At 42.9% G+C, this 26291-nt stretch overlaps 1 protein-coding gene across 1 annotated transcript in view; it reads right to left on the reverse strand.

The window, feature by feature from the left end:
* The window catches only part of CDK16 (cyclin dependent kinase 16), a 232646-nt gene that overhangs the window by 68225 nt on the left and 138130 nt on the right, over nt 1–26291 (reverse strand). The window contains 2 exon segments of the mRNA XM_078664785.1: nt 4535–4655; nt 19842–19965. Coding sequence (XP_078520911.1) covers nt 4535–4655; nt 19842–19965 — 245 coding nt within the window.

The following is a 26291-nucleotide window of genomic DNA, read 5'->3' on the forward strand; positions in this document are numbered from 1 at the left end:
GTCCTTAACTGACCCGTGGCCAGGGTTTGGTTTCCACACCAGTCTAGGTAAATATTCCTCTGAAAACTCTGAATCTTGCACCTTTCTAAATTTCCTGTCTTTTGCTTCAATAAAGACATACCTTTGCATATGTTATTTTTCCATGCTTTCCGCAACCATTTAATCATAAAGTCATTTGCATTTGGTTTTATAACGTGTTCCTATGTTACCTTATTTGTTAGAAATTATATTCTGCATTTCAGTTTGTCACTTTCTCATATGGTCTAGAACCTCCTTACTTAAATTGTCTAAAGAACTTTTGCCTTAAAGCATAGCGTGTTTCTCTTCATAGACTCTCCTATAGTTATATAGGATCTTTGAATTTACCATAGTATAAACTCTTCCAATAGGGAATCTCTAGTACGTGCATAAGATTGTTTCCTTAATGAATGTCCATTCTTAAACTTTTCTTCTAAAAACTGCATAGCATATTCCCGTTGCATCTCATATCAGAATTTCAATGGTTACCCTGACTTTATTTCTCTATAGTTATGTACTTTTCATTATTTTGATTATTGATTGTCTTATTCTTGTAAATCTAATGATTTCTGAGAACGAACTTTAGATAAAGACTTTAAAACTTCCAGTTGTCCGTGGTCATTTACAAAGAGAATTTGAATGTTATTTGTTGGGTTTGTATTTTGCTGCCTTTTCCTTTTACAGCTAGCTCCCTGATCCATTGTGGTCATAGGTACCCGCATCGGTGGATGGTAAGTCGGGTATTCTGAAGAATAACGAAAGGAACTCACAAATATTTGATAGTAGACCGTGAGGTCATCCGATCAATGTATATGGTGATTTGAAATATATGGGCCCGAAAACCGGAAGTGGCGAAATTATTGGTCGGGTGACCCGCGCGCTCTATCAGAACGAGAAGTAGTTAAGGTAACCAGTGCTTTAAATGGGCCGGTACTGAGTACTGGCATCTTTTTATTTTGAGAGGAAGAGTACCTGCACTTCTCAAGAGTGACTTAATACATTTAATTGGAGAGTACCAGCACTTCTCAGAAACAACCAGGTACTCTAGTACAGAGTACTTGCACTTCTATTTTTCCATTTCAAGCATGGACAATAACGTCCACTGAAGTACCGCATCCTTGTGGTGCTTCGATTGTAAAAGTCACTGAATATTGCCAGTAGTTTAAGGGAACAGTTGCAAGAGGCTTCTACTGGAACAATCACATTCTTGTTTTACTAGAGCAGAATATTGAGGTAATCGTCAGTTTAAAAAAATTGTCTTTTAGGAAGAACTGGAGCCATGATGCTCTCATTTGATGTAACTATGGATAAAAAATAAACAAGAAAGAGTAACTGGTATTCTCTCCCCCAGTGACCTGTAACAAGGCCACACATCCACACAGGATAGGCATGGTTATTTTTTGATGCCCTTGTGCTTGCCTCATTAATGATAGTCTAAGTCAGGCTTCTCAAATGAGTAGCTTGTGAGCTACTGGTAGCTCGCCAGATACATGCAAGTAGCTCTACTGTGTGTGGCACACCCTACTTACTTAGAAGCTTTTGCTTAGTGGAATTAATATATGTACACAAAAATTGAAAAGATTGTTTTGAAGATGAAACTTTGGGTAGCTTCAGAACTCGTAAGCTTAGCTGATGTTTGAAACCAAAGGGCTAGTTTTCCAAAATATATTTAATGCTGATATTTGAGAGATACATTTAAAGGGTTTGAGAGAATTACTACTTAATGTATTACCTTGGTGACATGGGCACTGCAGGTATGGCTAGCCATGAACTACCCTGTAGATGCATTCCAAATAAAGCTATTTTCACATTACTGCGGGCAGTTTTGCATGATGCACTGATGTAATCACAGCTGGTAATTTTGCATGGGGTGATCACTAACATAATCTTGTCTCACAAGGTCACTATTACCACACTGAAAATATTAGCTTGATATGATTTTCATTGAACATAATTAACTAACAGAAAAGGTTGGCGACCCCTGGTCTAAATGTTGGGTGTGTAACCTTGGTTATAAAGTCTATTTGGCTCTTTAGCAGCACCATGCTGGTGGTAGATATTTAGCCGTTCAACTTGCTGTGGGCTACGCAGCAGGCCATGTTCATATTCTCCAATATAAGTGTATCATAACCTACAAATCACTTGGGTAGCATGTTTCAAGTCTGAATAGAAGGTTATATTACTGAGGAAATAATTTCCTGCTCTAGGGCACGCATCTACAGTGCTACTGGTAGGAGAGGGGAAGAAGGAAGGGGCATGGTAGGCCAGGATTGATAAACAGGTTTCAGATGCAACAGACACACGGTGTGATTTAGTTCAAGTCGAAGCGGAGGGGTTTATTTATGTCCATAAGCAACAACAAGAATTTCCAATTCTTACCATTTTCTACCAACTTTTTGTAATTAATCCAGTCAAACAGAAAACAAGAAGTCACCGTACAGTCTTGCGGGGCATCTGCTATGAGCTCCAGAAATGTCACTGTGTTCAGTAAAACAAGTGAGGGATTGGTGTCAATGGTCTTGGAGTGGAACCACAACATCTGCCCAGTAAATGTACTTATGCAGCAATTATACCAGCAATAAACACGTTTGTAACAAATCCTACTGATTGCACATATGCAAAGAGACATGAGGCAATAAAATGATCTACTCAAGATTGTACAATCTGATAATGTGGCACAATCAAAAAAGTTTATTTGGGATCCAGGTCTCCTGTTCTCTCTTCTATGGAGTATTTCAGCATGCACTTCCCCATGCCTTTGGTATCAAATAGGATGTTAAAGTCTTTATAAGCAGAGAAGACCCTGACAATGCATGCCTGGTGAGCTAGAGGCAGCCAGGCTAGTAGACGCGCAACATGGGCCCCAACTGGCTCTGTTTAGTGGAGACAACGAATTACTCTAAACAAAAACACTTCAGGAGGGTTTAAAAACCAGTTAAATAAGAAGTGCCGAAAGATACTCACCAGACGTGCATACTGCACACTTAAACTGATAAAGGAACTCACTATATGTGGCTTTCAGAGCCTTCTTGATAGAGATAAGTGAGCGTGTATGTCTTAGAACAGTACACGACTGAAAATAAAAGTCTGAAAAACAATTATTTTTGTGAAAAGAAAATAAGAACTAACTCCCAAGAAATCAAAACCGTGTCTCCGTCCCAGAGTGACAGAAATAGGAGGGGGCCCTCGATTAAGGAAAAGGCGCACATTAGGCATTAAGAGAAACACACATGTCCAACACTGAAGGACAATATGCACATAAGGTCAGGCTGAGGACTAGGAGCACACAGGAGAAGTGGTGCTGTTGAGGTGGGAAGAATTTACATAAGAACGTTAATGGCACTGGAAGTTGAAACATCCAGAGGAAGGTAGCCAGTGCTGAAAAGGAAGAAGCACCAGGAAGGCAGTCAACAGGGGAAGATGCACACAGTTGTGGAGTTGCATTCTTGTAGCAAGTATTACCTTTTACACAACGAGGCAGATGAATGTGGGGGTGAAGTAGGTAAAGCATATGTGAAGCTTTCTCTAACCAGACGACAGACGCAAGAGGCTACAATAACTGTGGCAAAAGACACATTCACAGCCGCCTAGACATACTTCACTGAATTGTCTGTGACCGTTAAAATTCAGCAGATACTGTTAATATATTAAGAAGTCTCAGATAACCTACACGTGGTGCATTATTCTTGGGTTTGAGAACCGTACAGTGCTTCTTGTCCCTTCTATTAGAAACCTTTTCAAGAGACCAAAAGGTCAGCTTCAAAGTTGTCAGTGATGGCTTCCACATACAAGTTAAAGAGAAAGTATAAGAAAAAATATCACCCACCTGGAAAAAGAAAGGCAGGAGGTGACCAAGAGGGAAGCAACAGTCACAAAATAGAATATTTATTTATCACAATAGAAAGTTGGAATGTGAAATGTACATTATATAATGGGCAAAAACAACTTCAAGAGGGTGGGCAGGCTTGACACACTGCCACGTTGCAATGAACATGAGGCTACTCCAGGATATCAAACTTCCATTCTCCAAGATCTTACAGAATGAACAGATAGATCATCTTTACAGGAAGTGTCTTCTACACAGCTCGTCGTCTATGCAAGTTCTGATGCAGGACTCAGAGGTGGTCTAACAGCAAGAGCGACAGCACCGCTGAAACAGTACCACTTTCCTACTACGACGAGTGCTGTGGCCGCCATTGACTTGTAACAGTCTTAGACAATGTTACATCTCTCAAACCAACCCAGGACCCGAAAGAGCCATGGCTGTGACGCTGCATCACGATACATTATACAAAGTCAACACAATCATGTAAAATGGCACTCTTCTTTATTTTACAACAGTTCCTGCAGGCAGTGCTCCTACAAATCATTCTGATTGGCCTCCAAAAGTTTAATAAAACAGTAACGCTGGTTAAAGTTAGCTGAAGATTGCAACATACGCAGAGTTGTTTTTCCTTACAAAAAAAAAACAACTCACAACTCACCTCCTAGCATAGTGCAAGTAGTTAACACTTACCACATGTCGATTTGTGTGGAGTACTCTGTGGAGCCCAGCAATATGTCTGGGGGTCGGTACCACAACGTCACCACTTCATTGGAGTAGGTTTTTGTAGGAATTGATTTTGCCCGTGCAAGTCCTGAGAAAGTAAGGAGGACACATTACTCACTGCTGTGATAGACCAGCCATGAAGAAATGCAAGGAAGATGGATTGCTTATCAGGGCAAGTAACATATTCCTCTACAATCACATCTAAAGATAGCGTGGGCTGAGAAGATCAGAGACCAACTGCGCCGCGGCCAGGGCGACTGACGCTGGAATCTGGGGACCACGGTTCGATCCCCGGCTCCGGCGGCAGGTTAGCCCAGCACCATGTGACTCTGGGCAATAGCTCGCTTAATCTTCCCGACGGCCCCCAGCGCCTAGAGACCCTTACGGGTGATTGTGCGCTTTACAAATGTGGACTTTACTTTACGATATACAGCCAGATTCATGAAGCCAAAATCGTCTTGAAAAGGGCCAGATTCTGAGAATCTGGCCCTTTGCGAGCGCTTTTTTTGCATTTGGGATTCATCATCCCAAAAGGAAAAATCGCAAATTTAGAAATCGCTAAATTGCGAATAATTGCATTTAAGGAATCTCAATTTGAGATTCCTTAAATGCAATTCATGAACCATTTTAGAATTGCGAATTCGCAATCTGGGGCCGCTATTTACCGCGAAGTCTGACTACGTGGTAAATAGCGAAAACTTAGAAAAATGCACTTTAGTGCATTTTTCTAAGTTGTATGTTACACACACACACGTCCTTTGGACATGTGTGTGCGCAACACCAGTGTAAATTACCATTTCAGGGGTCCTACACGGTGTCCTTTGGACACCCTGGCACCCTTGAAATCGCTTCCTTATTTGCGATTTGCGAATTGCTTTAGGCCCATAGGAATGAATGGGGAGTCATTCCTGATTTGCGATTAGCAATTAGCGAATCGCAAATAAGGAAGCAGTAGAAATCGCAAAAAATATTGCGATTTCTACATGCATCCCGTTTTGCGAGTCTTTAATAGCGATTCCTTAAAAATCGCTATTAAGGACTCGCAAAACAGGACTTTGATGAATCTGGGGGATAGTGCTATACGGTGTCATCAGTCCCCATATCACCCCCAGAAAACAGAAATCAAGACAGATGTACAAAAACACCACAGTCAATCAGTGTATACTTTGGAACGTTGACTTTACATTAAATCAAAATGGGTGGAGCAGAACCAGCACTAAACAAAACAGCAATTCCTGCTCCTAAACCCAGTTCCTTCACTACGTCGCAGTCCCACTAATGCCTAGCGCAGAAATCTTTATCAACATATAATTGCTTAGAGCAAAGGCAAATTTGCCTATAGTGATCATGCTATCACAGTCATCATCACTTCCAGAGCCAAACACACACACATTCCCCAATATTTCACCACTGCCACTAAAGACTAATATTTCGGCTGAACCATCCTGCAATGAAGTTTAACAACATAAATTAAAATTAACCTTTAAAGCATCAACCTCATCTGACAAACATAAGCACCTAAAGCCCAGCATCATAACTGGGAACGATTTAACCCTCAATATATTTACACCAATCATCGAATCCCAGCCACTAAATAAACATATGTGAACCATTCTCATCCTGAGAACAACCACTTTCCCATTAACACAACAAACCCAACCCCAGCGAACATTTTATGAAAATAACCATCAACACAACTAAATCGTAATATTATTCAGCAATAAACATCTTCATAGCTCCTCTTTATTTACATATGTCAACAGAACCTTTTTCAGCAGCTCTACCAGTGGCCATAAACCATAAACCATCCTGTCTATCAAAGCCTTTACAACCTCGTTTGCTAACCTTGCATCAACCAAAGCCAATATAAAAATCATCATCATCATCATCTCCACTCCTAACAAAACAATTTTTGCCAATCACTGTAGTTTCATCTTGATTGCCAATATGATCACCAACATACTCATCGCTAGCAATGCCTACACAATTCCCTTCAAACATACCCCCACTGACGGAATCCCTATAATCATACATGTGCCAAGCCCAGGATAATTACTGTACTGCCAATAATCAACTTCATCTCCTCTAGCCGATGATCATAGACTGCCTTTAAAGTCCCATTTCTCACCTGTGGGCATCACTGTGCCAACACTGCATCAATGTAAAAACAACAATTGAGGGACAGAATGCAGAACAATGTCATACATTCACCCCATTACACAGATCTGGGCCAAACTGGGGTGGCGTAGTGGGCAAAAGAACAATGGGTTTCACCCAGATATTTTGACTGGGGGAGAATGTTTGCATTGTCGGCATTCCGTCCATCATTTGTTTGCTGCAACACTTTTCGCCCTAAGTGAGATGGGTATGCCCAGATGTGGGTCCCTTGCTCACTGTGCCACTGGATTCAAGCTAGCCTGGCTGAAGAAGGGTGACATACCATGAAACCAGTTCCAGGATGCTTGTTTCCGGTCCAGGGAGGACCTGGCTTGGCAGTTCGGTCTGGACTCTTCCCATGGGGCACAGGGTCAAGACTGATTTGCATATGGCTGGGCCCAAACTGGGGTGGCATATTGGGCAAAAGAACAATGGATTTAACCCAGGTCTTTTGACTGAGGGAGAATGTTTGCATTGTCAGCATTCCGTCCATCATTTGTGTGCTGTAACACTGCATCAATGCCAGTGCAAACCATTAAAAGCATCTCAACCAAAGCCATTAGAACTACTTTCATCATCGAATACTGTATTTAGGAGATAATTCACCTAGGACACTATTAATTTTATTAAGGAACCAGTTCTATTATATTTCACTGATTCACTAAGTTACCGATAAACCAAATCCCAAAGTATTTGGGGTAGACTGAAGGCCTGCTCAGTCTCGAGGGAACCAACAAAAATAAGCTGCAAAGTAACTTTAAGGGACCAACCTAGGTTCTGACACTGACACACACAGACACACTCCCCCCGAAAGTTTTGAAGCATAATCTTTTGTTTTAACAAAGTTTTGGAATGCTTAAGTTTGTTATTCTAATTGGATTTTGCCACAAATTCTGTACAAATATACACTGTGAGCCTCTCGGTTACTTTCCTTGGTGTAATGACCTGGGATAACACAAAGTACGTTACAACAAAAGAAAAGTTGTTTGTTTGACTAATACTAAACTCTCATTGTTATTTTTCTCTTTCCTTTTTTTAAATTTTATTTTAAAAAAGTTTTTCCTTTTGTTAATGGAATATTGGCATGGTCTACTCATTTTTGTTCTTTATTGATTGGGATTGTTTGTGAAAATCTAATGAAACAAATCTTGATTAAAAAATAAAAGCTACCTTCATCATCGCTGCCAATGTAAAGATCTTCATGGCCATCTTCACAAACCCAGGTGATGCCCCACAATCGCTGTTATCTTTACCAATAGAGTGAAACTAATTTCATTTCTATTTATGAAAAGTTAAGCATTCTTAATAGCATCTCCACCAATCAAACCACTATTATTATACTCTCAAATAGCAATACAACAATCTTACAAGGTATGATCCTCACACGACATCTGTAGGACTAGAATATACTATTAGACCTCACCAGCAATGGGGAAACGTAGAACAAGGTGTCAGCTCACCCTCTCTTGACTGGATGCACTCATGTATGCAGTTGTACTTGTAAACCTATCTGGACAGCAGAGGAGAACTGAAGAGGGGGAGTGAGCCTGGGTTGTACCCCTGATGATTCACCAGAAGAAAGTCTATGCAGGTTCCTGTTTTGTGGGGTGTTAATGTCCTTTCGTTCTGAATTGCCAGGCAGAAGCAGCTATTCTGGTGTTGAAGGGCATATTGTCCCAGAACCTGGAAGAAAACCTCACTTATGGCTTTTTCCTTCTTGCATGTCTTTATCTCTAATTTGACCATGTCCTGGATCCTGGCCAGGTGCTGCACACCCGAGGTGGTCAGTTTATCGGCCAAGTATGCAAAAGTGATTCTCCTTAGTGCTTTGTATGTGATGCAGATTGTCTTGCAGACAATGCAGGCTGGAAACCAGTCAACGTAGTTCTGTATGTGATGTGGCTGAAATTCTGCAAGACTTTGATGAGATGTGCCAAACTGCGAGGGATGCTCACTATGCCTCGAAGACTGCTCTTGACTGAGTCCCAGGAAGTGGCATGTATTCTGAACTACTGAGTAAAGTAACAAGTGTGATTTGAGGATGCAGAGGATGGGCTAGGTATGCTCAGAGTTGCGTGTCGTTATGAGAGAGGTGCTAGGGGTGCCATGTAGGGGGCACATTAAGGCAGGTCGAGGATTTTTAAAAAGCTCAGATTTATCAGGGTATCGGGTTCTCCTTCTTTGACAGTGACGTAGTCCTCAGTTTCTTCCATTGATTTAACTAGACTTACGATGTGACTCAAGATTTCCTACAGAAGAGCTGAAAGCATGCTACCCGGAAAAACAGAACTAGATGCCAAACATACCCAAGGCACCCAAGAACCTACTAGTGGTCATCATTCCAGACTCAATGAGATGGTCAGAGGCTCATGGGCAAGGTCACGTACCAGTCTTAGAACCAGACACAAGGAGGGAGAAGGGCATCGGCAGCCAAGCCTCCTAAAAGTGCCAGTATTTGATTTTGAGAAATAGTCACTTTGAGATCCTTTACAAAGTCAAGGACTGTAGGTTTGTTTAGGAACCACAAGAAATACAACAAAGATGGAAAATGCTTTTTCTAATGCAGGCTGCCTGGACAGATGTTCAGAGAACAGATTTTTTTGTCCTGCCAACACCCTCCCACCACCAAAGATGTAAAAAATGAAGATAGATTCTGCACAAAACCATCAATTCATTTGTATTGTCCTACCAAACATACAGTGTTGCCTGGTGCACCGGTCATGGAACTTTGAAATGAAAAGACCATTTGTTAAGCGCGATAGCTACCCTAAGGCGTCCTAGCGCTATGGACATACGCGAGCAAGAAGATAGCTAGGAACTATGCAGATTTGTTGAAGAGTAAAGTTTTTAAAAGCTTACGAAAGGAGAGCAGATTGGGCTCTGCACGCAAGTGGAGAGGGAGAGAGTTCCAGAGTTTTGCAGAGTTATAAGCAAAGGAGCTGCCACCACATCTTAACCATACTGCTACAACCTTTTCCCTCTTGAGGCGGAAGCCGGGAGGTCTCCCTTCTATTCTTTACACTTTTAGCTGTGTATTTTAACCTGCGTGGTATTTTATTTTACTTTGTGTAAATTTGACTTGTGCTCTGCTTGTGCTTCGCGCTTGATCCAATAAGCGTTCTGTTGCCAGCAAAAGACTTCCTAGCGCTCTTAAGCGCCTCGTTTGCCCCCCTCACCTTGCCTTGGGTATTCAGACCGCCCTCGGCCGAGTATTGACGCCGAGGGCTGGGATCTGATTTTGGACGCCATCTTGGGGGTAGGACTCTCCGCCCTCGCGCTCTAGTAGCGCTACAAAAGGGGAACTTTGTCCTCCACTCAGGGATAACCATACTGCTACAACCTTTTCCCTCTTGAGGCGGAAGCCGGGAGGTCTCCCTTCTATTCTTTACACTTTTAGCTGTGTATTTTAACCTGCGTGGTATTTTATTTTACTTTGTGTAAATTTGACTTGTGCTCTGCTTGTGCTTCGCGCTTGATCCAATAAGCGTTTCTGTTGCCAGCAAAAGACTTCCTAGCGCTCTTAAGCGCCTCGTTTGCCCCCCTCACCTTGCCTTGGGTATTCAGACCGCCCTCGGCCGAGTATTGACGCCGAGGGCTGGGATCTGATTTTGGACGCCATCTTGGGGGTAGGACTCTCCGCCCTCGCGCTCTAGTAGCGCTACAAAAGGGGAACTTTGTCCTCCACTCAGGGATAACCATACTGCTACAACCTTTTCCCTCTTGAGGCGGAAGCCGGGAGGTCTCCCTTCTATTCTTTACACTTTTAGCTGTGTATTTTAACCTGCGTGGTATTTTATTTTACTTTGTGTAAATTTGACTTGTGCTCTGCTTGTGCTTCGCGCTTGATCCAATAAGCGTTCTGTTGCCAGCAAAAGACTTCCTAGCGCTCTTAAGCGCCTCGTTTGCCCCCCTCACCTTGCCTTGGGTATTCAGACCGCCCTCGGCCGAGTATTGACGCCGAGGGCTGGGATCTGATTTTGGACGCCATCTTGGGGGTAGGACTCTCCGCCCTCGCGCTCTAGTAGCGCTACAAAAGGGGAACTTTGTCCTCCACTCAGGGATAACCATACTGCTACAACCTTTTCCCTCTTGAGGCGGAAGCCGGGAGGTCTCCCTTCTATTCTTTACACTTTTAGCTGTGTATTTTAACCTGCGTGGTATTTTATTTTACTTTGTGTAAATTTGACTTGTGCTCTGCTTGTGCTTCGCGCTTGATCCAATAAGCGTTCTGTTGCCAGCAAAAGACTTCCTAGCGCTCTTAAGCGCCTCGTTTGCCCCCCTCACCTTGCCTTGGGTATTTAGACCGCCCTCGGCCGAGTATTGACGCCGAGGGCTGGGATCTGATTTTGGACGCCATCTTGGGGGTAGGACTCTCCGCCCTCGCGCTCTAGTAGCGCTACAAAAAGCTCCCCCTTTCCTCCGCGCAGCGGACGCGTACTGCGGACGCGCCGGACCTGCGCCGGAGTCGCGCCAGAGTCCTGCCCGTCTGCGCCCGTCAGCGTCCCGGCGGCGTTTGGCGTGGCAGGGACTTCTGCCTATTATGCTTTCTTACTCCGCGCAGGAGCTCCACTCCCTGCGAGCCGTGAATGCTGCCTGTCATTCAGTATTCCCAGGCCGGTATAGGGGTAAATATAAGTGCCCTGTTTGTAAATGGCATCCTACCAGCAACCTCCCTTCTACCTGTCTTATTAAGGATTGTAGCATTAAACATCTGTGTCTACTCCTTAATACGAGGTCGCTGCATAGACACACTCAGGAGATCTTTGATCTCCTTTCTACGACCAGTCCAACTTGTCTGATGCTCACTGAGACTTGGCTCAACGAGTCCTCCCATCCGGACATAATGGCAGCCATTCCCTCTGACTATATTATCCATCGACAAGATAGAGTCAGGGGAAGAGGGGGAGGTGTCGCCCTAGTTGTGAAAAAATCTTTTTCGTGCACGGTCACGCACACAAACACAATCACAGGGGCTGACTCTCTCGCCTTTACCCTGTCCCTATCACCCCAGCAAGCGGTGAAGGGTCTTGTCGTCTACAGACCTCCGGGCCCTGTGGGATCGTTTTTTGATGATCTCCAGCAGGCTCTGTCTGTTCTTGCTCTAAGATCTGAGCAGTGTCTATTGGCTGGAGATTTTAATTTCCATATGGATGATCCTCAAGACCAAGATGCTATTAAGCTATTGGATATTACATCTACTCTGGGCCTGTCCCCATATATCTTTGGCCCGACCCATGACAAAGGTCATACACTTGACCAGGTCTTCTCCACTTCACCTATTATGGCGGTCACACTTCTGCCGGTACTATGGTCTGACCATTGCCTCGTCAATTTCGAAATATCTGCCACTGTGAAACCAACGGCCATTGTTACGAGGCTACAGGGCAGCAGCTATAGGGCGTTCCATCGGGTGACACCAGATCTGCTAGCTCAGGCTCTGGTGGATCATCCTCTGTCCTTCATGGGTGATCTGGATAATGACCTTGAGAGTTTGCAAACCTGGCTTCTAGCTAGATTAAATGAACTTGCCCCTGTACAGCCACCTAGATCTGCCACCCAACGGATTTCGGCCCCTTGGTTTACGGAGGAACTGGCCCAATCCCGTAGACAATGTAAAGTCGCCGAACGGGCATGGAGAGCCCATTATGATACTGAGGCTAAACAGATCTATAAATCAACGATGAAATCCTATCATGACTTAATTCTCCAGGGCAAGAAATGCTACTTGGCCAAAAGAATTGAGGAAGCAGCAAACTCCTGCAAGGAGATTTTCTCAATTGTTCGAGAATTTACCACCCCGCGCTTACCCTCAGCCCAGGACGCCCCGGCGGAGACCTGGGCCAACACCATTGCTAATTTTTTTACCACCAAAATTAGGCAAATACAGGACTCCTTTCCTCCTAGACTAACGGCTGATCCTCAGATTCTGCCGGTCGAGACAGTTCCTCTGCCGACTTCGGGCCCAGTCTTGCTAGACTTCCCGCCCCTTACGGTGTCCGCATCTTTAGCTTTGATGAGGAACCTTAAATCGGGCTCACCGCGCGACCCGTGTCCAGCAAAATTTCTAGCGAGAATGGCAGAGGTTGTTAACCCCTTAGCCAATCCCATCCTTAACCTCTCCCTGAGTCAGGGAGCTTTGCCTCTTCCTTGGAAACAGGCTATGGTTATTCCTCTCATTAAGAAGCCTAACCTGGACCCAGAAGTGCCATCCAATTACAGGCCGATCTCACTCCTTCCAGCACTTACCAAGATCTTGGAGAAACACGTCCACAGCGTGCTCTCCAATTTCTTGGAGTCGAACGAGCTGCTCCATGAGTCCCAATCGGGCTTTCGATCGAACCTAAGCACCGAGACGGCGCTCCTGGAAGTCTCTGAGACTGTGAAGGAGGTGCTGGATACCGGAGGCAGGGTGATGTTAGTTATGTTAGACCTGTCGGCGGCGTTTGACACCGTCCCCCATGAGGATCTCCTCACTAGGCTACATGACATCGGTCTAGGGGGGACGGTGCTCAATTGGTTTCGCTCCTTTCTAGCCAACCGCCGACAGACGATCTGGGTCCCATCTGGATCTGCCGAAATGCCGCCATTGGGAGTTGGAGTTCCTCAGGGCTCTGTATTGAGCCCTACTCTATTTAACATCCTCATGACCCCTCTGGCGGCACTGGCGGAGTCCTATGGGGCCCGGATCGTCTCTTATGCTGACGACACCCAGCTTCTGTTTACCTGCCACAAGAGTGAAGATTTCGATGGGGAAAGTATCCGTGAGTGCCTTGGGGCTGTTTTTAATTGGTTCAAACGTAACAGCCTCAAGTGTAACTCGGATAAATCCGAGATACTATTCTTCGGATGCCCATCGGAACCGGATTGGCATGGTTGGTGGCCCGCTGACATGTTCCCCCCAGCTCAGTCATCTAAATGGGCGAAGAACTTGGGAGTTAAAATCGACAATGAGCTTTCGCTCAAATCCCAGGTGGCTACTCTTACAGGAACGTGTTTCGGGATCCTCAGGATGCTCCGAAAGTTTTTTCCCCTACTTTCTGAGGAACATCGGAGGATAACTGTGCAGGCACTGATAGGATCCAGATTGGATTATGCAAATGTCCTGTATCTGGGTCTGCCAGAATATCTCTTACAGCGTATGCAGGTGACCCAGAACGCCGCAGCACGAGCGATTTTTGGCCTGCATCGCCGTACTAGTGCCTCAAATTTACTTCTATCCCTCCATTGGCTTCCTATACGGAAGAGGATAATGTTTAAGGCTATGACCCTAGCCCACAAAGCCCTGCATGCCAATGGTGCAAAATACCTCCAGAAGAGGCTGGATTTTTACCGGCCTGCACGATCCTTAAGATCGGAATCATTGGCTCTGACGGTGGTGCCACGTATAAAGAGGGCCCGACTGGGCGGTCGGTCCTTTAGATTCCTTGCCCCTCAACTTTGGAACTCCCTGCCACTGTCTCTGCGGGCTACATCTAACTTACTTGCCTTTAGGAAGGGTCTAAAGACTTGGCTGTTCTCTGGTTAGTGTGCTTTCCCCTCTTAGGTTTCTGTTTCACTGTTATGTTTTCCAGTCTCTTTCAAGGTCTGGAGCACAAAGCGCCGGGACACTCCTTTGGAGTAGCCGTTGCGCTATAAAAGTCCCATATAACATAACATAACATAACATAACATCTAGTTCTTTTGATCTTGGGCACTAAGGCAAGGAAAGAGGATGCCGATCTGAGCTGTCAGTTCAGCTGGTAGGGGGGTCATTAGCGATTGACTAATGACGGGGCCAGTTTCCCAGAAGGCCCTGTGGGCAATGCACAGGGCCTTGAATTCAATTCTTTCCCTAACTGGGAGCCAATGAAGGCTCCTTAGTCCGGGGTTGATTGGGAGTGGACGGGGAATCTGAAGGAGTGTTTGGGCTGCGCAGTTTTGGATGAACTGGAGTTTGCGCAAGGTAGATTGAGGGGGCCCCTAGATAGAGGGCATTCCCAAAGTCCAGGCGTGATAGGATGAGACCCTGGACCATAATCTGTTTCGCCTGGAATGGAAGAAGGGGAAGAATTTTCCAAAGTAACCTTAGTAGACCATAGCAGGTGGCTGAGAGTTTGGCTGCTTGATGGTTGAAGTTGAGGGAGTTATCCAGCCATATGCGCAAGCTCTTGATTGTGTCCTTTGGCACTGGGACAGGACCTAGGCAGATGGGCCATAAGTTTATATTAAGCTTAGGAGTTTTACCTAAGAGCATAAGCTCAGTTTTGGCCCTGTTCAACTTTAGGCAGGAAAGTGTCATCCATTTAGCCACCTCCTCAAGACATCCACTCAGGTTGTTAGAGAGAGAGTTTGGTTGGTTAAGGGCCACCACTAGCTGAGTGTCACCGGCATAAGTGAGGATTTTTATGCCGAAGGGACGGACAATCTCAGCTAGGGGGCTCACATAAACGTTAAATAGTGTGGGACTAAGGGAGGAGCCCTGAGGCACACCCCAGCTGAGTGGCTTGCTGGGGGAGGGGACATCGCCCTCAAAAACCTGGAAGGAACGGTCTTGCAAAGAAGGATCTGAACCAAGTGATGGCACTTCCTGAGACTCCGAAGTTGGTGAGTTGTTGTGTTAGTAGGTCGTGATTTACAGTGTTGAATGCGGCACTCAAATCAATGAGGATGATTGCTGCAGAGCCTTCTTGGTCAAGGATCTTCCTGGCTTCCTTAGTTACTGTGAGGGGAGCGGTTTCGGTCCCATGCAAGGGATGGTAACCTGTCTAAGAGAGATCAAGTAGATGGTTATTCTCCAGGAACTCTACTTAGTAGCGAGTTAACATATTTCTCAAGGATCTTGCTCAGCCAAGGCAACAGAAAAATTGGCCGATAATTGCAGGGATTATCTTGGTCTATGTTAGGCTTTTTTTAAAGAGCCTTAACCATGGCGCGCTTCCAGGGGGGAGGGACAATGCAGGAGGAGATAGAGGCGTTGAGCATATCGAGTATGGTAGAGAGAATGCTGCTGATAGCTGGCAGCAGGGCAAGTGAGGGTGCTGGGTCTTGGGGGGAGCCGGATTTCACCTGGTTCAAGATGGATTCTAAAGTGGTGCGATTTAGAGGGGGAAGGGTATCCAAGGTGGCCGGAGATCGGGATCCTGTGCTAAAGGAGTAGGCAAAAGTTGTGTCGGGCTGGATGGGGGGAAAGGAGGTGTAGATTGTTTGTATTTACTGAAAAAAGAAATCTGCCAGGTTGCATTGCCATTGAGGCCAGGGCTTAGTTAGAGATGGCATTGCCATTGAGGCCATGGATTGGTTAAAGGTGGCATTGCAGGTTTAATAAGGCAAGCAGATTCAGAATAATGTTTAGAGTCTGAACAACTTCTGGATTTTAGCAATCTTAGACACGAGGTTAACTAATGACATCTTTCTCACTGGCTTCAATATTTTCAACGGCTTAGCATCCAATGACTCCGTAGGCATACCCAAGATAGGCTTAATAACAGGCATTGCCATCATCGGAGTTGATCATACTGCAAAACTAATGTGTTCTATATCCTACAATGTAACAGTCAAAACGTTATTTTAGTATCTAGTTAATCTGGAATTATGATTCGTTTATTTTCGCTATAAGCAGCTAGTTCCCTCCAGGTCCTTTTTGTGATAATTGGTTTGAATAAGGCCGTGCAGTACTCGTAATTAAATTGTTTTGGTGCAAGCAAACGCATGCTTCATGTGGACAAGCAAATGTTAATGCTAAAATACTGCTCCTGGCCAAATCAATTTAGCATCTAGTAATGATATCAGAAGGAGCATATCCTACTCCAAAATATTGCAAGGAAAACTGCTAATAATGGCTGTCTGTTACTGTATTAATATAATGATATCAAGATACACTATTTCTATGGAGTCAATGGATGGAATTCTCGCAGCCGAAAAGCTTAACACTTACAAATCCGTAGACAACCTCAATCGCTGCTTGTTCTGATTTATTTTCACAAAATAGTTTATAAATTGTGTAGATTATGCCATCAAAACAAGACCATGAAATTACCATTTTCCCACAAAATTTGATTATCATGCTCTTGATGACCATAATTATCGAAACACTCAGTTTAATATTGCATCAATTGAGTCTGCTGAATTTCCAATTGCTATGGCTGACTTGTGCAAATACGGAAAGTTAAAAAAATAAACAAAAAATATATTGACTGCTATTCCCAAATCTCCATCTTAATGCTCACTGCAATGGAGTTCAACAGTGGAATTTGAGAACTCTAAATAAAGATATATGGTACTACAATCAGTTATGTCTTCAGGTTGGGCTGCTATTAAGGTCAGTCTAAACACATACAGTCTATAAAGCTCAGTGCAAAAGGTGGAACAGTAAAGCTTTAACATTGAATCATTTTGGTGGTACAATCTGTCGCAACTGCAAAAAACAATGGTGAAAAATGTTCTACCGTAACTGAAATTAGCCGCATTGAACGAGGAGTTGATGACAAAATACTTTAGCTGATGGAAATATATACGGTTATCTTAGATAGCTAGAATAAAGATGTAAATTTACTGGTTGTACCTAGTATCTCATGTAGATCATTTTAAAATTACTGTCAAAATCTCTGTTATTTAAAAACTCCAATCCCTTAAAAACGATTGGACTTTATGGTGGGTCTGGTAACAATAGTATGAAAAAAAACGTTGTCTGGAGCCCTCTCTTGAATGCATTGTCTAACAAAGTCCTAATGATTAGCAGAAGTCCTAATATTTAGTGAGGCACACTAACAGGACAAATTTGCATAGAAGGAATACATTATATCCAAAATTATCATCTTGTGTTGCTTTCCATGTGAAGTTTACCCAGCCAAAATCTTTGACAAATTTCTCACATTTCAGACATTTGAGTTTATGAGTTTAAGAAAATAAAACAATTTCTTCAACTCAGACTTGTTTTAAGAATGGATTCTTACCCTACACACAATGCAGTACTGCTGGTTCTCATTTGTAAGTGATTGTTTGCAGAAGTTGCCCCAAATACTCTTTGTTTGGAGGCCTAAGGGAACATTTAAATGGTATTATGCAACCGCTTTGCTTATTTGTTACTTGCTGCAACTGGAAAGCAAATACTATGGAAAACCTTGACATCTTGTCCTGTTGATAACATAATAGTCGAACTATGTTGAAAGTTGAATGATGGTGCTTGAACTCTACAACAAAAGCTGATTATTGGGAAGGAGAAAGCACCCGAGCATAAAAGGAACACACATTATGATCTGTTTTTAGATAAAGAAATGCTCACTTGATATGGTGCGTAATGCATTTAGAATCACTGAGGTAGCTACTCTTTCAGACCTTAGATTAAACCACATAACCTACAAGGTTATACCCATGTTCTAGTATGGCCACCAGTGCAATAGTTGGCAAACGGACTGATACATGGAAGGACCACCGTGGACCTCTATCTCGGGATTAAGACAATGTATCCCATTGGAAGTCATGAAATTGGGGCATTACTTAAACTAGAACTGGGTTTGCGCCTTTCAAATGGTGCTGAACGGTATCTTCTAATCCTCCAGCATGCAAGACTCCCAAGTCGGGCCTGCAGAGACCGCAACACATGCCTGTCACGGGACTGGATTACCAGCGACAATTACCTGCCTTGAGAAAGCCCATGGCCGTCGGGCCACACAGGCGAAACACGTGTCGGCTGTCCTTTGTCCAATGTGTGAACATTTTTTTGGGAATAAACACACCATGTTTGGAAACGACCGTTGAATTCTGGAAATTATTCTGTTACGAGAAAGTTATTAAGAAGGCACAGTCCTCTATCAACACTTAAACTTGTACTTCGCAATGGCCTTTGGGTGTAACCTTTTATGCGGCACGTGCCACTATCAACATTGGGCCCTGACCACTGTAGCACTAAAGCCCAGAGTCTGCCACCCATCTCAGTTACCTGATGCTGTATTGAGTCTGACTGCACCAGCGGGAAAGCAAAAGGTTCATTTGACAGTGGTATTTTGAGACAGCACAACCAAGAAAATCTACTTCAAGGATCCTTTAAAAAAAGGGGTCTAAAAAAGTTTTTCTCCTTCAAAGGTCAGAAATGTTTGTTTTATCACTCTTAATTGTGGTGAAGATGCAACCTCTTCGATTAAAGGTATAAGGGTGCCCAAACTGATGAAAGAAGCATAAAATGTCTTTTTTTCTAATATATGTGCACTGGTTGAATTCTTTTATATTGCTGGAATTATACAGCGCAAGGATTCACATCAGGTTCCTTTTATCATTGCACAGATGAAAACGTGTTTTATTACTTGGCCTCTATAAGATGAGGTGTGTGGTGCCGGCGGATCAGACACCGAATCAAATGATGTGGCTAAATGGTAGCTGTAGGTACGCAATTGCGAGCCAGACACAATCATGTGAACAGAACGAAGCGGGTTTGTGACGCTCTTGAAATTCGAGACAAATGTTACTTCTTATTCTTGTGGAAACAGTGTTGCAGAGCATAACAGAGAAAGGACTTTCACTGGTATGGGCTTTTCAGAAAAGAGGAATGATCAACAGTGTGGTCAGCACAGAGCACGACTATCGGGTTTGGCGGTAGGTTACGAGGTTATGCAGAAGTGTGGTCAGGTTCTTTCGATGCGCTATGCACATAGCTTTACAGAGGTAGCACGTGTAAGCATGAATTGCTGGTGAGGTGCAAGTCAACATATGTTCATAAAAGTGCGCTCTAGCAGCTTGCTCTGCATACTTGGTAGCTTGCAAAGCTGGATGAGATGGACTCCTATGTAAAGACATTGGAGTTGAGACGGGAAAGCACAAAGACGATGCTTGCTTGTATTCTAAGCAACAGAAAAGTTGAGTTGTTGATTGCATGAAGTACAAGGTTCCTTTGGTAACTTGATTTCCTTATAATACAAGGGAGAGATTTGATGCCATAATCACCTTCAGATTCCCTTGACTAGGTTGGAAGGTAAGGACTGGAAGTAAATTGGTTAGGGGTATCTTCTCTAAAGCATATCCTCACAAGCACTCATTATACTGTCAATACACCACAGTACTTCTCAACCATGTTTACTCATGGCGTCTCCCAATTAGGTAAGAGGCTTGCTTGTATGGTGTGACCACTCTTCAAGCACGCACATACCAAAGTCTGCAAGCTTCAGCTCCCCCTTTTCATTGATGAGCAGATTCTGAGGCTTCAGGTCCCGGTGCAGCACCTTCCGCTGGTGGCAGTAGGCGAGGCCTCTTAGCAGCTGGAAGAGGAAAAGCTAGTAGGGTGGCAACAAAGAGAAGAAAACAGGAAATTCATTCAGTCACACTGTGATTATAGCCTTTGTTTACAGGTATACATTAATGAACAATATCAAGTCACATTTACTAGCATTTAAAACCTTGTTGGTATGGCGACCCTTACTACACGAAGATAAAGGTTAAAAAAATGAAAAAACATTGGCATGCAGGATAAAACAGCAAGTATGTCTACGATGTATGGGTTAGGAAAAAAATGTGACAACTTGTTACATCATCCAAGGGAGAATTATTTGGAAAGAAAAAATTATATAATGCAACACAAACCTCAAACGCCAATTTGCATTCTGAAAAAATATACGCAATATATTGCGTGCATCAGACTTTTCAGTGGTAGGTTGTTAGCTGCCCAGTGACCTGCTGCCTACTCACGTATTTCCAACAGATCAATCTTCGCTTTTGATTACAAATTCTGATCCTAGTTATTTTCTCATGTCACTGTTCATTAATAATTATTATTTCTTGTCTCTGTTCATTAATAATGATTATTTCTTTGACTGTAATTGTTTCATAACATGCACTTGAGTTTATTAATCTACCACAGAAGTGAAAAGAAGAGGTGGCAGCTTATGTGGCAGGCTGGTACCTGGTTCCTTGAGTGAGGCCAGTGAGGACGAAGTCCAGACGATGCCATGCCGCCAGAGGGCGAATTACAGAAGATTATCCCACAATGCAACTGGTGTTTGCACCTCTTGATGCACTCCCACCATAATTTGCAATTATAAAAAGGATCACAAACTTTTGTCGGGTACCCTTCTACAGAGAGCACTGCCCGGGAGCAAACTTAGCACCCACATATGATAAACTGTATGGCTATAATTCCTGGGAATAGCCAAGGAGGTTTTCTGTTTTTACTGCTTTGGATCACCCTGCCTTATGGGATATTGGTCTACACATTCATTAAAGGGATGAACCATTTCAGCATGTTACCATTGGCCTCCTCTGCACCTCTATTGCCGCCGCCACTCTTGTGTAATGACTTCTAGCTCTAGTTGGCTGAAAAATGCTCATTCTCCTCTTTTCCATCAGTGGTAGCATCTTTATATTCCCGATGCATCACAGGCTCTGCGGTTGTTCTTTAAACCACGCCTTACTAGGGCAGCCAGCCAATGGCCCTACCCTGTCCGTATCCTCCTGGACACTGTGCTGCGGAGAAGGTCTGCATTCATACGATGAGCGTTTAAACCCAGCTGTTAGAGATTAGGATTTCATGTCTGAGGCAGAGTAGGTGCAGCGGCAGTCTGTCAGCCTGCGCAAGCCAGACCATTGCGGACATATGCTGACAGTGAGATGATCTTTAAAATTGGCCATCCTCTTCTTTAGGCCAGGGGGCAGTAGCTCAGCCCCAGCCGCACAGAGGTTAAGTTTGGGACTTGTCCTCATTAGTAATAGAGAGGGCAGTGAACAGATGATTCTATTAATTGCTCACCTCAAACCTGCAAGGAGGATTTTTCAGGAATGTCTTCCATGACAAACAGTAGGGAAAATGTTACTTCGCCTACAAGCATCTGATTGTAGCATGAAGTGATGCAGGTTCACCTGCTTTGTTTCCACAACAAAGATTTTTGGACGACGTAGGGTATAATACGGTGCACTAGGGATAGTACACTAGAAATCGCGCTGTTTGACACTCCACCAACTACTGGGGCACCGTCCCAACCCCAGGTTAGACTAAACTAGTACAAAAAAGAAAGCTGGGAGTGCTATATTTATGTCTGAAACAATTAGATATTTTAATTTACAAAAAGAAACACAAATAGATCAATGGTCCAAAATTCTAAATTGCAACCATAAATACAATCAAAATTCTTCTTTTTCTTGTTTTTCTGCAGCCGACGCGTTTCGTCCTAGAAGCAGGACGTCATCAGGGCTGCAATAGCAAACACACAATACAAACACATCAGTACATATATTCAATATCAATCATTAATCACCTGTAAAATGAAAAAAACCACATCTTTTGGTAACTTTTAAATCCAATACAGCTCACTGTGCCGAGTGGTACTGACAGAGAATTAAATAGCTTAACAATACTGCAAAATAAGCGAGAAAATATAAAATTGGGATTTTCACAAATAATCATATCTATCGTGCCTTATTCAAGCAAGCACGTATTCTACAACATATCTGCTGTTCCTTTTACGAGCATACAAATATTCAACCTACATCCTGAGATGAAGTGCTGGCAAACTGTTGCACAAGTGTTTTAAAAACGATAATTATTAGTGGTGAACCGCTCACCTAATATTCTTGAAGTAAGGCTCCTCTGTTTAATTGACTTCTAATATTGAACCTTTGGTCTAGGCAGTGTTGCTGCAAGAGGCCGATTCATCGTATATATAATAGTAGCATTCACAAACTGGGGTAAGGCAGAAAAAAGGAAAGACCGATCAATTGTCAAACGAATTCTATACATCTACCCAGTTGTAGCCTTCGCTATTCTGGTTCTCTCTTATCTTACACTGTCTCCGTATAACCAATCACATTAGAATTCATACCTTTCAAAACTAAAAGTCACAGCTTCACTCAAAATCGATTTATCCTTTCTTTAAACCGAGAGTCTTTTAAAAGCGATCTGCCCGTGGCTTCTCACACCTACAAAAGGTTCGAACACAATGATGCGTTAGATTGCTCTATTAGCCCTCTTAAATATTGAAAAATTGCGTCTCCCTATTAACTCACCGCATTCCAATGTATTGTAGCCAAGCGGAAAAGTAACATCTATATTTGCAGTAGTGCTGTCCATTCGTTCTTAAACTGCCCAATCTAAAAAAAATTTTAACACAAAATGGACAGATGATATAAACTTGGCGTGTCTTAACTTCTAATTTCACTATCCCTCTGAACTCTGCCTAACCTTCTTCGCTTACCTTTCATAATGTGGCCTCCTGTTCCTCTTCACGCCAACCGGGTACGATAAATCCCGGAGGTGAGGTTTCTCTATGCTCCCTGCGTTTAAAAAGAGCCCAATAGCCAATCAGAGCACACAAAAATTCCGCGCATATTGTAATGCCGCTCACCTGTGAGCCAGTGTGCGTTTCCAATCAGGTCCGCTACCTCTATTTACTGCTAAATATTTCCGCTCATGCGTATTAGACTATTGTGCAAGTTGATCAGTTAACCCTAGTATTTCCGGTCATGCGCATATAATATACGTGAGTTTCCAATCAGGTCCGCTGCCTCTATTTACTGCTAAATGTTTCCGCTCATGCGCATTAGACTATTGTGCATGTTGATCAGTTAACCCTAGTATTTCCGGTCATGCGCATATCTTATACGTGAGTTTCCCATCAGGTCCGCCATATATATAATTATTTGTATTAAAGCGAAGGAGTGATTCCTGAGTATTAATTATCCTCTCTGCATAACGATTCTAATGATGTGCACTCATACGTTCGTCTAAAGTGACAAGTTTCATTTCTAAACACTCGTCTGCAGAGTAAGTTATTCATCTGACGTCACAGTCTGTTCGCACACTCTGAAAAATAACGGTGTGGTGTTATTACAATATTCGGTGCGAGAAATTAAATTAAGTCATCTCATACTGACTAAATAAAGCCGCCTTTCTTCTTGAACACTGTACTTAAATAAACAAAAACTGACTCAATGACAAATCATCGTACCTGCCGAGATTTGGCCTACCATTTATTCCGGTATGCTCTATCCTATTGTTGCTATGCTCACCTATTCCCTTGTTGTTTATTTACTTATGCATGCAACTTTGTGTTTATATTATTGAAAAGGGGGCAAATTTCTGATGTGTTTCAATATTCTCTTTAAAAATCGATAAATGCCTCCTATTTTGGGCCATTACTTACATGTAATTCAGAAAAAAGGGGGCAAAAAATCATCCAAATATTCAAATATTTAGATTGCACATGTCTACACTGTATCGCCCGAATATGGGCCAGGACGCGTTCACGTCATACTGACAGAAGGCATCCACAGAGGAAACAACAGTTTGCCTGCTCAACATTCCAGAATGTGTACAATAAACAATAGAATGCCTAATAAAACATATATTTATTGAACCCACTAGTTCTGGTCATGTACATTCATTTTTAGTCCTCGTTCGTTGATAATTATGCCAAAAAATGGTGTAGTTCAGAATCAATGTTTAAGCCATGTGTCATACTACGACATTTGATTATCCAACGTGCTTCAGTTTGACGAATCCGTAATTCCCAATTCCCCCCCCTCACATGTTGGGACACTTTTTCTATGCCATGAAATTTAAATCCCATGTTGGCACCATGTTCCTTTTCCATATGTACGTAGAGTGGGGATCTTGTGTCTCGATTCATGATTGCTCGTCTATGCTCTTGTATTCTTATTTTAAGGGGTCTTTTTGTGCTCCCTATATACACTTTGTTACAGCTACAGATAATAGCATAGACTATTCCTACACTGTTGCAATTAATAAATTCATTAATATAAAATTGCTTAGTTCCATTGAATCTGAAGGTTTTTGTTTTGTTCATGCCGTGCGAGCATATTACACAGGTCCCACAGATATAAAAGCCTTTAGGCTGAGTGGGAAACCAATCTTTGGTTTGTTTCTTTGTTGGACGAATATAATTCGTCGAAACTTTGTCCCTGATAGTTGGACATTTCTTAAACGTTATTAAGGGTCTGTCATCCAGTATCGTAGATAGACCCGGGACACCCTTCAACAGGGTCCAATTCCTACTTAGTGCTTGTCTGATTTTCTCTTTTTGCACACAATATGCTGTGACAAAGGAAGGTTTGTGTCTGACTAGTTCTTTCTTTTTCGGAAGCAAAGTAGTTGCTCTGTCAATTTTTGACACTTTCTCACTGGCCCTTGCTAGATCTTTTTTGGCATAACCTCTTTTGCCTAGTCTCAGTTTTAGTTGATTTAATTCTTGAATATAGTCTTCATCCCGACTGCAATTTCTTCGGGTTCTGATCATTTCTCCGTATGGTATCCCCCCAATTACAGATCCCGGGTGAAAACTGTCTGCCCTCAAGATGGAGTTGGTAGCAGTTTCTTTCCTGAATAGTCTACTATTAATTTTGTCCCGGATGATTTAAATAATTATCTGCATTACTTGAACCATAATGATTTCAATGTGAGACTGACAATGAATCAAAGCACATCCAGCATTGAATACTTAGATGTGACGCTGTCAGTGGTGGGGGACAAAATTAATAGTAGACTATTCAGGAAAGAAACTGCTACCAACTCCATCTTGAGGGCAGACAGTTTTCACCCGGGATCTGTAATTGGGGGGATACCATACGGAGAAATGATCAGAACCCGAAGAAATTGCAGTCGGGATGAAGACTATATTCAAGAATTAAATCAACTAAAACTGAGACTAGGCAAAAGAGGTTATGCCAAAAAAGATCTAGCAAGGGCCAGTGAGAAAGTGTCAAAAATTGACAGAGCAACTACTTTGCTTCCGAAAAAGAAAGAACTAGTCAGACACAAACCTTCCTTTGTCACAGCATATTGTGTGCAAAAAGAGAAAATCAGACAAGCACTAAGTAGGAATTGGACCCTGTTGAAGGGTGTCCCGGGTCTATCTACGATACTGGATGACAGACCCTTAATAACGTTTAAGAAATGTCCAACTATCAGGGACAAAGTTTCGACGAATTATATTCGTCCAACAAAGAAACAAACCAAAGATTGGTTTCCCACTCAGCCTAAAGGCTTTTATATCTGTGGGACCTGTGTAATATGCTCGCACGGCATGAACAAAACAAAAACCTTCAGATTCAATGGAACTAAGCAATTTTATATTAATGAATTTATTAATTGCAACAGTGTAGGAATAGTCTATGCTATTATCTGTAGCTGTAACAAAGTGTATATAGGGAGCACAAAAAGACCCCTTAAAATAAGAATGCAAGAGCATAGACGAGCAATCATGAATCGAGACACAAGATCCCCACTCTACGTACATATGGAAAAGGAACATGGTGCCAACATGGGATTTAAATTTCATGGCATAGAAAAAGTGTCCCAACATGTGAGGGGGGGAAATTGGGAATTACGGATTCGTCAAACTGAAGCACGTTGGATAATCAAATGTCGTAGTATGACACATGGCTTAAACATTGATTCTGAACTACACCATTTTTTGGCATAATTATCAACGAACGAGGACTAAAAATGAATGTACATGACCAGAGCTAGTGGGTTCAATAAATATATGTTTTATTAGGCATTCTATTGTTTATTGTACACATTCTGGAATGTTGAGCAGGCAAACTGTTGTTTCCTCTGTGGATGCCTTCTGTCAGTATGACGTGAACGCGT

This window comes from Lissotriton helveticus, chromosome 10 (assembly GCF_964261635.1).
Source record: "Lissotriton helveticus chromosome 10, aLisHel1.1, whole genome shotgun sequence".
Taxonomy (NCBI): Eukaryota; Metazoa; Chordata; class Amphibia; order Caudata; family Salamandridae; genus Lissotriton; species Lissotriton helveticus.